The 12,890-nt window shown below is 36.5% G+C and overlaps 1 protein-coding gene across 2 annotated transcripts in view; it reads right to left on the bottom strand.

Annotated features, from left to right (window-relative positions):
- Positions 1-1,842: 1,842 nt before the first annotated feature.
- The window catches only part of RAPGEF2 (Rap guanine nucleotide exchange factor 2), a 192,913-nt gene continuing 181,865 nt past the window's right edge, over positions 1,843-12,890 (bottom strand). For both annotated transcript variants that reach the window (XM_081332735.1, XM_081332736.1), the window contains 5 exons: positions 11,590-11,742; positions 9,675-9,900; positions 7,288-7,847; positions 4,492-4,800; positions 1,843-3,784 (listed from right to left, as the gene is read on the bottom strand). In XM_081332735.1, coding sequence (XP_081188861.1) covers positions 3,759-3,784; positions 4,492-4,800; positions 7,288-7,847; positions 9,675-9,900; positions 11,590-11,742 — 1,274 coding nt within the window. In that variant the 3' untranslated portion in view covers positions 1,843-3,758. The remainder of the gene's footprint in view (positions 3,785-4,491; positions 4,801-7,287; positions 7,848-9,674; positions 9,901-11,589; positions 11,743-12,890) is intronic.

Genomic DNA, 12,890 nt, shown 5'->3' with positions numbered 1-12,890 from the left:
GTAAAAAGAATAGACTAAAGCAGTCTTGTATTTGAAACTTTATTTTTTTTTATTTTGTCACACATCAAGAAAATATGAATGTCAAAATATTTTTAGAATTAGGTTGAGGAATGTACAAAGCTTAAGACTGCAGTTACACAAATGATCAAAAGGAGATAAGATGAATTTGGACCTCAAGCAACTCATGGAACATTTCTTACTTTTAAAAATGGGTGGATGTTATCTATACAGGTAGTCCTCATTTGCTGCTTGTTCAGCAACTGTTCAAAGTTATAGTTTTGCTGAAAAAGGATTTATGACTGATCCTTGAACCTATGGCTGTTGCAGTGTCTCTGTATGCACAACTCAGGCACTTTCCTACTGCTGCCCCATTGTAGATTATCACTTTCCAAACATAAAGACCACAGAATTTAGTCCTGTTTACATGAAGGGTCACTTCAGCAACTATGAAAGCATAGGTGCCTTGGAACATTACCTCACCAACTGGATTTAAGAATGGATGAACTTGCCTTTGCTGACTTTAAATTTTGACTATTTCTGATGAAATGTGTTTTTCCTTGTTTTGTTTTGTTTTTGAGGATTATCATAAATTCTGGGTCTTTTCTTGGATAAATACAGTATAGAAACAGCATTTATTCATTTGAAGTTATGCTGTTATCTGAAGAAGACATTTTCTTCTTTTTGGAGATTTATACTTAAATACTGTGTGAAACCCAAAGGTGCTTTTTCAAAAGGCAACTGGACTTTGTTTTTAGGGCTTTGTAGGAAAAACAAAGTCCGGTTGCCATTTTAAAAAGCACCTTTGGGACAACCATGACCTGGATGATTGAGAATCTCCATAAAGATTATGAAATGTTTTAACACTCTCAAGCATATTTGTAAAAAATTTAAATGTAACCTCCTAATACTCAATGTATTATTCAACAATTATAGCATCATTTGTTCTGTCACTTTCGTCTCTGTACACCTTTTATATAATATTGCTGTGTGTATCCAGTCACCCTTATCGAAATGAAATGATCCATGTCTAACATTTCACAACAGAGAAAATAATGTAGCATATTATTTGTATCAGAAAGTTATTTTTGTAGTATTTGGGGGAGAGATTTGTTTTTTTGTTATATTCAATGTTAAAATTTGTTTCAAAAGCTATCAACCCAATCTTCATTTAAAAAAATGACTATTTATTACTGGAGTTAATTTTGTTTCATAGCTGCTTTGTTATAAAACAAGGATATACTTAATTACTCTTAAGTTTATACAGTGTAGGGCCACCCACAGAGCAACACTAATAAATCCAGACCTTGATTTCAGGGAACAAAGACACCAATAAGAGGTAGATTATGCTACAATAAAACAAATAGTATGTTTAAAGTTAATCTCCTAAAATTCTTGACTCTTCATAATTAGTATTTTATAGAACCTAGTCTCATAATGTAAAATAAATTTCTATAAAAGTTAGCAATTTATCTTGTGCATACAATATTTCATAAAATAAGTTGGGCTAATATATATATTTTTTCTTCCTAGCGTTCTTCTTCAAAGTGCAGAGTCTGCTCTTCCATTTTCAGATCTACAGAATGTTGATCCATTGGTTGAGACAAGGAACCGATCAACCAACTTAAAATGAGATATCATATTTTATATCCTGCTGTATGTTTTGCATGAAAATCTGTGCATGATTTTTACCATAATTTTACTGCTACTGGATCTAAATCATGTCTTAAAAGTTCCTCAAATAATTTCTGCAACTAAAATTACACGTATAGTTCTCCCCCCACATATATGAATGTTGCACATAACTGGCTATCTCCCAAGCAAATGAGCACAAAACAAATCAGACATCATTAACATTATATTTATTTATATTCCAGCTCCATACAAACTGGATAGAAGCATAAACATAGTACATTTCTACCATTTTCAACAAAAATATATAACCAATATGTACAATTATTGTATTAAAAATACAAAAGGGATACAGACTCCACCAATGTCTTTCTAAAAGACATACAGGTACAAGTAGTATCAAAAGTATGAGGAAATCACCAGTAAGTCATACATTCTGCACTTGACATCACAGAGTGAACTGAGATTAGCAGTCCTATGGTCTACAATTACTTAATTCCTATATAACATTTGTGCAACTTGTGAGACAGCTAGGTTTGTTCTGTTTTGCTATATGCACATGAGGTCCATAGCCTATATAATGAAACTGGCAAATGCATATTACATGTAAAATTACAAATGCATAATTGACAAGGTGATATATAAGCAAATAGAGAAGAGCTATGATTATAGGAGAAAGCGATTAAATAAAGCACTGACATTGTTCAATACAGTGAAAAACCACTGTAAATTGATCTTTATAAGTTGATACTATTTACTTTTATCTACTGATCAATATGATCAGCTGAATTTAATGGAAAAAAAATCCAAGAACAGCAGTTCCTCACATTTGAGTACTACTCAGATTGGCAGCCTTCACTTTTCTGGAGTCTGTGCAAAACCAAAATAACAACAGAAAATAGAAAGGGGATGTATTTTCATTTCCAACACTAAAGGGTTCATAGCAGCTGTAAGCAGGTGATTGATACCCACTGGCCTCCTCTATATATGCAATGTTCTGTAAAAGACAATTATGAATAATTGTTCACTGCAAAAGCTTGCTGAGTGACACCTACTTTCTTCAAAAGGTTCACTATTTTCTAATGCCAAGCCAATAGCAACACAGTTTGAGATTGGCACTGGTTGCAGTGTGTGCTGAATTGTCTTAATACATTACCCTGATTATTTGCATGACAAAAGCCCATTACTTAGTACAAGGAGGAGGATGGAAAAATCATGTAAGTATTTTAAGCAAAAGAAGATATTGCCATTTAACAACTGAAGACAAATATTTTTACTTACCATCCTGTATTCCTTAAGGCACAGGAAAAGGACACACTATCTTCACAGATTATTTGCAAGAGTCAATAGAACCACATCATTAGATACAAAGCAACAAAACCAGAAATTCTGAAATTAATCAACTGTGCTTTGAGTGGGACACTAAAAACCAAGCTTGAAAGGCTGAATCTTTCATATAAACTAAGCCATTTTTAGTTAACCACATCATCGCTTTTTTTTTAAAAAAGAAAAAAGTAGTCCAGGCTAGCAAACTTTCTTAAATAATACAAAATAATACTGTAGTTAATGCAGGTGTAACCTTTCATCCCTCTCCAAATACAATATATAGAGAGAGTAGCAACAAAGGCATTGTAAACAAGAAACAAGCACTGTGTACTTGAAGGATTTCAATACATTTCTTTCTTAATAAAGGCCAAATGTATTTGTCCACTAGTTGATCTCTTCATCACAATCAAGCGAAGTGCTAGGATCGGGATTAAGATAGGAAAAAGAATTTAAAATGCTTCCAGGCATGGGAGAGTGCAGTCAGAGTTATGAGTTGACTTTGGAATTTGGAATGATACTGTGTGATGTGGTAGACGGCAACAGTGATAGCTGAGAGGATGCCGCACTGCGCATTTCAAGCAACACAGTTTGAAAAGTGCCAGGGCAATTTCTTCACAGTATTTCACATGCAAAGGGAGAAGGGTGGGGGGAAGTAGGGGAGAAGAAGCCCATGCTGCTTTAAGGCAGGGAAGGAGGCACAGGTCCACCATCCTTTAATTAATGTTCCAAGGCTCCTATATTAGGGATGTCATCTTGTGCTCTCCTTAAAGTTGGCTTACTTGTAATCCCGAAAGCTCCAATTCTTAGACAGCAGAGACTTGCTCATCTTCTGCAAATACAACACGACAGAAGGGAAATAAAGATAAAGATACTTAAAACTTAATACCTCATATAGATATATAGATATATATATATTGCCTTCTTCCTAGTGCTAAAACAGAGTGACTGGCCAAAACTCTCCCTGCTGGCCTTAGGACCAGAACTCATGGTCTCTAGCCCAGAGCTTTTAACTGCTACATGAAACTGGCATATATTTGGTATCCTTGAATTTGGTTCCATTTATTTATAATCCTGAATTATATATTACAACTGAAGCACACCTTTATAACTGGCCTGAGGGACTTTGCTGGAATTTGATCATACTCAACTAGCATTGTGGAGCAACATCAAGGCCACAGTTTCTTCAGCTTTGCTTTAAATGTCTCGGTATACAAAACAATGTATTTAAAAATGTTTTCAACATTCTGTTCAGAGAAGCTCTTTTTCAACAACAACAAAAGTTATACACCACATTTAAACAATTATGAGCATGTGGTATGAGCTTTCAGCCTTTCACAAAGGCTTGGGAGAAACCTAGCATATTTTTCAAACAGTTAATGTCCTATGATCTTTTCCTTCATAAACATATTCAGGCAACAAACTGAGTAATTTTAATGTCAGAGCCTGAGTCATTTTTTTTTAGATTTGCACCATCCCTTCTAATGCCCTTTGTGAAATTATCCTTTTATGATTTTCAAAATGTGATAAGATGTTTACCATCCTCCTCTGTGGAAAACCCTTGAGATTGATAATGAGCAAGATGTGGGTCTGACTCGTTTGGTTTATGCCACTGAGGTTTGTTAACAGGCCTGACAGAGGAATGACCCTGTGATTGCTGCTGTGAAGGTGAAGCTGAAGTCCCAGGGGCTTCATTAGATCGTGCCACCATCCTAGACCTCTGAAGTGCTATGTTGTAATCTGGAGGTTTTCGGACTGGATGAGAAATTCCTTCTCCAAAGTCAATAGGTATTCCTACATAACCCGGAGGGGTTGGTGGTGGTTCACGATAGCGACCCTCTTTTCGAGCTGCAGTAAAATAATACACTATTAGCAATAATTTACAAATATTTGTGTAATTCATAATACATACTGATATTGACTCTGTATTAGGTTATGTGCAATGTCTTGCAAACCATCATATGCATCATAACGATGAGGCATTAAAAAAGCCACTAAAAGTCAGTCTTTTGTGGATTTGCACCATCTCCTCTAATGCCCTAACCTTTTTATAATTTTCAAAATGTGAAATGTTTACATGAGGTTGACTACATAAGCCAGTGAAAGGGCAGTTATGTTTTCAATTTTATTGATTCTAATGGACTTAAAACTTTTCTATCAAACAAGCATCATACAAAACTGTTTAATTTGACTTAATTTTGCAGGTGTAGACATTTTAATGTGTACGTCTTATTTATAAGGCACAAATCGAAACACTTTAACAAAGCTACAGAAAAGATAGGATAGCAACTGACCAGAAGTGAAGATTTAAAACCATTTTAAAAAGCACTCATGAAGGGAATTCACAAAGGAATGGTGACCTTTGGGAAAGATGTGTTATGACTTTAGTACTATAAAAATATAGCTACAACAAAACTCTATGCAATAGAGCCTTGGTGGAGCAGTGGGCTAATGCCTCCTTAAGTAACACCAGCTGCCTGCAATTAGTGCTGGTTTGAGTCCCACCAGGCTCAAGGTTGACTCAGCCTTCCATCCTTCCGAGGTAGGTAAAATGAGGACCCAGATTGTTGGGGGCAATAAGCTGACTTTGTAATAATGCCGCTTGGGGGGGGGCGGCAAAAGCCCTAATAAGCAGGCATATACATAGAATGAAGGCTATTGCTAAGCACATTGATTTGTGCTTCTTAGATTGTAAGCTGCCCTGAGTCATCGGAGAAGGGTGGGATATAAATGGGATTAAAAAAACAACAACGGTATAATGTGTAGAGTTTAACTGTTTAGCAAAAAAGGCAAATAATACTAAAACAATTTGCAAAGTAAATGGTTTTAAATGTTTATTTAGTTTCCCCATTATAACAAGATTCATGTTTTGCCTAAATTTTTCAGTATAGTTTAATAAAATCAAGTTAATAATATTAAAACAAATGAACTGTATAATTTGAAGCACTCTTCCAATAAAATCATTGTTTTTATTTTTCAATTCTCTAAACATCTGAAGTGGGGTTTTTTCCCCAAAAACAATTTCTTCAAAATGCACAAAGTAAATGTGATAAATATTTGAATTGGCATAGAATGCAAATTGAATTGGTATCTGGATAAGCAAAAAGACAACCTAAGTCCTTTTGTGAGGAGGGGTAAATCAATCAATTCAGACAAAGTTAGCAAAGAAGGCAATGCAATTATCAGACCTCATTGTAGTTTCTGCTTTGGCACATTCCAAATTCCCCACTCAATTTTTTTAACATTAAAAAAATGTTTCTGTGTGTGTGTGGGAGGGCGAGCTTCCATATTGCAAAGTACTTCTAGCATAATTTATGTTTCTAAGACCCATAACCTTTCTTAGACAATAAACTGATGGGCCAGTGCTTCATTTGCAAGTCAGCTCAATTGTTAGAAAAGGGACAAAATTTACAAGGAAACATCGTGGTGCTTAGTAACTCGCTATTTTGTTAAAAGTAAAGTGTCATCTCCCCCCCTCCCCCCGTCAGTCATTTTATGAGTACATCAACATGGTTTCCAAATTCCAAATATTCCAGTCAGCCAAAAGCTGATCTGGTTTAATTATATGCCCACACAGTCAAGTGAAATTGTCAGTCTACTCAGAATAAGAGTAAGGCTTCCTGTTCTCAAATAAATTTGATTTAAATGGGTCACTACGACAACTTTGGGTGCTGTGTAATTACTAAACCATTATGATGGTAAGGTATATGATCAGTAATTTGCTTTGAGTCCTTCATGACAGCATTCTACATTCATTTCCAGACGTTTTGGACTTCCATTGCTGTAATGCTGAACCAGAATTGCTTTTACAGTTGGGGGAAACTGAGGGTGAAAGTGAGCTTAGGTAGAAGCTATAGAGCAGGGGTCTTCAAACTTGGCCCTTTTATGACTTGTGGACTTCAACTCCCAGAATTCCTCAGCCAGCCACGCTGGCTGAGGAATTCTGGGAGCTGAAGTCCACAAGTCATAAAAGGGCCAAGTTTGAAGACCCCTGCTATAGAGCATAGGCTGGCTGGGGAAGCAGCAACTGTGCATAGGAAATTCATCTTTTCCATAACTCTTAATGTTTACACAAATAGTCTTTACAAGTGCGTATAGCTTTGTGCAAATGATCTTAAAGATTTGGCTTTAATAACATTATGATGATGATGATGATGATGATGATGACAAAAGCAGTATCTTACTTTTCACAGTAGAAATGGTTTCATGGGAAAAAAAGAAAATATGAGATAAAGGTTAACCTCTTGTTACATTTTTAAAAGGCTAAAGAAAAATATCTACAAAAAATAATAATAAATATGTAGGATAGTTTATGGGAAACAAAATTAAACTTACCAATAAGACCCTTTGTATTACTTGTTGGCATAGTTATATGAGCTGGCATAGGAACCGACTTTGAATCCTCTGTTGTTATGGATGTTATGCTACTGGATTCAGCTTCAATTGATACATCTTTCCCACCCCTCCGTTTTATGGTACCTGTATCACCTTCAGAGTCCTCTCCCCAGTATCCTGTGGAGGATGCCCAGCTTGCTCTGGACTGTGCTTGATCAAGGCCCTCCCTACCTTGACTCTGCTTGCCATACTTTGTGCCATGATCGGAGAACATCAGTGGGTCCATGTGACTGCCTGAGGCCCACAATCCTGCCCCATCGCCTGAATTATCAAAATGAACATGTCCAAAAGGCAGAGTTTCCCAACTTCGCTGATGTTGAATTGTCTGTATGTTGTCATGGGAACCACTTGAGCAAGAAGTCCAACTGCCTCGTCCACTATCTGCTGCATCAAGTGACGCTCGATCACCCTGATCCTGTGATAGTTCCTCCGTACTGGGAGAAGAAAGCATGGTTGCTGCACCATAGAACCCTCTGTTTTCTGACAGTGCTGCACAGGAGCTAAAAATGCATAGCAATGAAATAATTAGTCACTATAATGTAACATGATGATGTAACCAGTGGTGGGATTCAGCTGGTTCCCATCACTTCAGCAGAACCGGTAGCTAATTTTTTGTTGCCCAGGCCCAGAATGGACTTCCGGAAGCGGCATCCACACAGAAAACCAGTTCTTCATATATTTGAATCCCACTACTGGATGTAACCAATAGTAGAAAACAAATTTTATACTTTTAATTCTCCTGAATACATTAAAAAGTTATTCCTCCCATACTTATATTCTGTAATTATACAAAGCACTTTAATCATTACAGATACAGGTAGCCTTCTTACTACTATTCATTTAGCGACCATTCAGAGTTATAAGTACTGAAAAAGTTAACTTTTATGATAGTTTTTCACCCTTACAATCACTGCAGCATTCCCATGGACATATGATCAAAATTTGGACACTTGGCAACTGGGATGTATTTATGACAGTTACACTGTCCTAGGGTCCTGTGATTACCATTTGTAACTTTGCCGGATGGTTTCCAACAAGCAAAGTCAATGGGGGAAGCCAGATTTGCTTAATGACTGCATGATTCACTTAACAATTGAACTGATTTGCTTAACCACCTTGGCAAAAATGGGTCATAAAATGGGGCTAAATTCACTGAAAATTGCTTTGATTAGCAAGGGAAACATTGGGCTCAATTGTGGTCAAAAGTTGAAGACTATCTGTGCTGTAATGTCCAAATATGTGCAGCTAAATCTATCACAATCAGTGCTATTTCAAATAAGACAAGGTTGGGTTTTCAACATGTATTTTTCTACTTTATTTTTCCTTTCAGAGAATAACAATAAAAATGAAATAAACAAGAATATATTCAAATCTAGCAACAGAACAGATCATAGAAACATATGTAGTATGGTGATAGACAGATGCATTGGTACACACACACACACACACACACTTTTTAGTTTTTATGACCCCAGGATGAGACATTGCCCAAATGACCTTGCTGTATTTATGTGCTGATCTGTTTTGAAAAATCTTTTAGATATTGAATCTAAATGTCCAGCAGAGAGGAGGACTCAAGGGTGGAATTAGTCTGGACTTGTTAAGTAAACACAAGAGAGCAAGGTCTGACAAACCCCCATACCTATGAGTCTTATCTAATCTTTTCTAGGCAAAAACTGATTCCAATGAACAATAAAGTAACAAGTTTGTACTCCACATGTATGGGTCTGGTTGTTCATACCTGACAATTGATCTGTATTACAGATCTTATAGATTTAATCTTATAGATCCTACAGGTTTAGTCTTATATTTTTTTATAGTTTCTAAGTCATCAAGAGGCAAAATTGTTGAAGTTTATAGCAACATATGTATTCAAAACCTGATTCAAAGAGCAGAGTAAATAAATAAACATCACATAAAGGTAAAAAGGTAAAGGTTCCCCCGAACATGCGTGCTAGTCGTTTCCAACTCTAGGGGACGGTGCTCATATCCATTTCAAAGCCGAAGAGCCAGCACTTGTCCGAGGACGTCTCCGTGGTCACGTGGCTGGCATGACTAGATGCCAAAGGCGCACGGAACGCTGTTACCTTCCCACCGTAGTGGTCCCTATTTTTCTACTTGCATTTTTACGTGCTTTCGAACTGCTAGGTTGGCAGAAGCTGGGACGAGTAACAGGCGCTCACTCTGTTACACAGCACTCAGGATTCAACCCGCCAAACTGCCAACCTTCTGATCGACAAGCTCAGCATCCTAACCCACTGAGCCACCGCGTCCCTTAAAAACATCACATAGAAGTCTTAAATAAATATAAAACATGAACATCATACCCTAAACTGTACTGATCTGGTTCAACCGTCGCTCTTCTTTCTATTCTGCCCACTCCAAGATTAGTCTCGACAATACTGACTGAGTGCCTCTGTCTTCTTTCATCTTGTAGAGACCCTGGCATGGAGTCAAACGAAGAATTGCTGACAATGCTAGATCGGGAAGAAATTTCACTGTGACCAGAGTCAGAAAAGTTATCCACTGTGCCACTAGGAGCCAGCATGTAACCTGCAGGAAGAATAGTTTAATTACTTAATAAAACTTTCCACAATTTATATAAAAACTACAAACAAACAGAACAAATTCAAATGTCTTCTTATTCCAAAAACAAATAAAGTACAATGGAATATTGATAATATCATATTTCCAAGATGCTGAATTTGAAAAGGAGGAAATATAATATGCAATCTGTTCTTTTGAAAAATATATCTTTTTTATCAGTTTGAAACCCTACTTTGCACAATCTGTTCTTTATTTCAGTCCTGGTGAATTTTTAAGTCCTGATGAATATAGTCATATAACCTTTGGCACTCATGATTCCTTCATAATGTATACTTGCTACTGTATACTTGCACTTTTCATTCAGTTCTGACACAATAAACATATCTGGCTATCCTTAAAAATGCAAAATTACAATTGCAGCAGTAATTCACTTTCCTTGAACTTACTGATACGTTTTTTTGAGAGAAATTATCTCCACATATAGAGATGCTATGCCTGAAAATGAAGGCAATCCTACAACTTATTAAATTTCCATACTTCTGCAATTACAAGATTCTTGGAAGCACACAAAAAGAAACATAACTCATCCACAGCATGCATGTAGGCATAAACAAACAAACAAACAAACAAATAAATGTCAATGGTACAGTAAGAAATGATAATTAAAAATAACTACCATTCAGTTGAAAGCAAGAAATAAAGAAAAAATATTTAAAAGATTCATTATTTCATAATGAAGCTTTAAAAAGTGCTTTGTAAATGCTTTGTATTGTTGCTTTCAGAAGCCCTCTGGTATCTGGGATTATCAAATTTCCAAGAAAAGGCTTCTCTGCAACATATGGGTCATGACAGAGAAACCTATTTACCCAGTCTTAGCTACCCAGCCTCATATAAGTCAAGAAATCTGAGTCTTCTGGAAAAAAAACTCCAGAAATAAAGTTATAGAATTTGTGATTATGAAATGACTATAAAAAAGAGCCTTGGTGGAGCAGTGGGCTAATGCCTCCTTAAGTAACACCAGCTGCCTGCAATTAGTGCAGGTTCGCATCCCACCAGGCTCAAGGTTGACTCAGCCTTCCATCCTTCCGAGGTAGGTAAAATGAGGACCCAGATTGTTGGGGGCAATAAGCTGACTTTGTAATAATGCTGCTTGGGGGGGCGCGAAAGCCCTAATAAGCAGGCATATACATAGAATGAAGGCTATTGCTAAGCACATTGGTTTGTGCTTAAATTGTAAGCCGCCCTGAGTCTTCGGAGAAGGGTGGGATATAAATGGGATTAAAAAAAATGGCTGTGGCTGAGTTAATTAAACTCCTCTAAGTCTGTTCAGATGAATCAGAATTTTTTTTCTAAAATTTTTTGGTCAACTGAATGTAAAGGGAGTGCATAAAGCCGTTGGCAGTGGGGGGGGGGTTTAAAGACAAAGTAGTATTCAATATTGCCTATAAATTTATACATATTTTTGCATATATTTTAGTATAAATTTAAAAGCACAGAAAAAAATTATTCCCTTAAGGGATTTCATAGCATATAATTTATAATGAAAGTAAATGACTCTTCACTATGGGTTACTGGATTTTTGGCAACATATTATATTTTTGGCAACTAATGTTATTGTTAACTGTTACTATAGGTAACTATGATTAGAGAAGAGAGCATGTAAGAATTTTAAAATCTTTGACAGCACTAATATACATTTTCTTGGAGAGCTCTGGGGTGAAGTGGGAGGAGACGATAATTGTGAAGAAGCATTTGAAATTGTATCTTCTGCTTGCTTCTTATGGCGGTCCAAACTTCCTTCTTCAGAGAGTGAAAGAATTTTCTTTAAAGCTTGCGGGGAGTTTATGCCTTACAGGGAAAAAGGAAAACAATCTTCAGATATACATATACAATTTCCTCAGTATGTCCATATTAAGGCACCTCATGGGCCTTTCAAATGTAACATTAATTACATTTTAACTCCCCATTTCTTCATATAGCTCATTACCCATTTACAGTTATCTTCACCACCCCTGCCGTGAAATTACACAGAGGCAGAAAAATGATTCCCAAATCTCAAAGTGTATGACACTCTTGCTAATGTCAACTCATGTCAGTTCATAAATTATTATGTTTCAGAAGAAATGGCAGCTGCCAAAAAAGCCAACAAAGTTCTAAGTTGCATTAACAGAGAGATAGAATGAAGATCACGTGAAATGTTAATACCACTTTATAATGGCTTGGTAAGGCCACATTTGGAATACTGCATCCAGTTTTGGTCAGCACGATGTAAAAAAGATGTTGAGACTCTAGAAAGGGTACAGAGAAGAGCAACAAAGATGATCAGGGGACTGGAGGCTAAAACATATAAGGAACGGCTGCTGGAATTGGGTATGTCTAGTTTAATGAAGAGAAGGACTAGGGGTGATATGATAGCAGTGTTCCAATATCTCAGGGGTTGCCACAAAGAAGAGAGTGTCAAGCTATTCTCCAAAGCACTTGAGGGCAAGACAAGGAGCAATGGACAGAAACTAATCAAGAAGAGAAGCAACCTAGAACTAAGAAAAAATTTCCTGACAGTTAGAACAATTAATCAGTGGAACAACTTGCCTCCAGAAGTTGCAAATGCTCCAACAGTGGAGCAAATAATAACCAAATCACTCTCCAGGTAAAGAAAGGATAAGATGTCATCCACATATGCTCTGGATGGTTGCTCTTCATGAAGAGAAGAGACTGCAGGACTGCCTTTTTCCACGGGCTTGAGCACCAGAAGATGATGTAATTAATCATATTGCTCCCAACCACAGTGGAGGCTTAAAAGACATTAAGTTCACACACCTTGTGTTCCAATTACTTTTGGAAATTGCTCATCAACTACTATTAGAGACCTTTGGAGTGACAAGTTTAAAAATGCTGTGCGAGTCTGCTTTTAATCATGAACAACAAAAAAAATTAGGTTTTAGTCACAAACTTAAAAAATATGAAAGACATACCAAAAAGCTAAATAAAAATTTGAT

Source organism: Vipera berus (assembly GCF_964194415.1).
Source record: "Vipera berus genome assembly, chromosome: 7".
Classification (NCBI taxonomy): Eukaryota; Metazoa; Chordata; class Lepidosauria; order Squamata; family Viperidae; genus Vipera; species Vipera berus.
The sequence above is the reverse complement of the archived record's forward strand: the minus strand, read 5'-3'. Positions and strand labels throughout refer to the sequence as shown.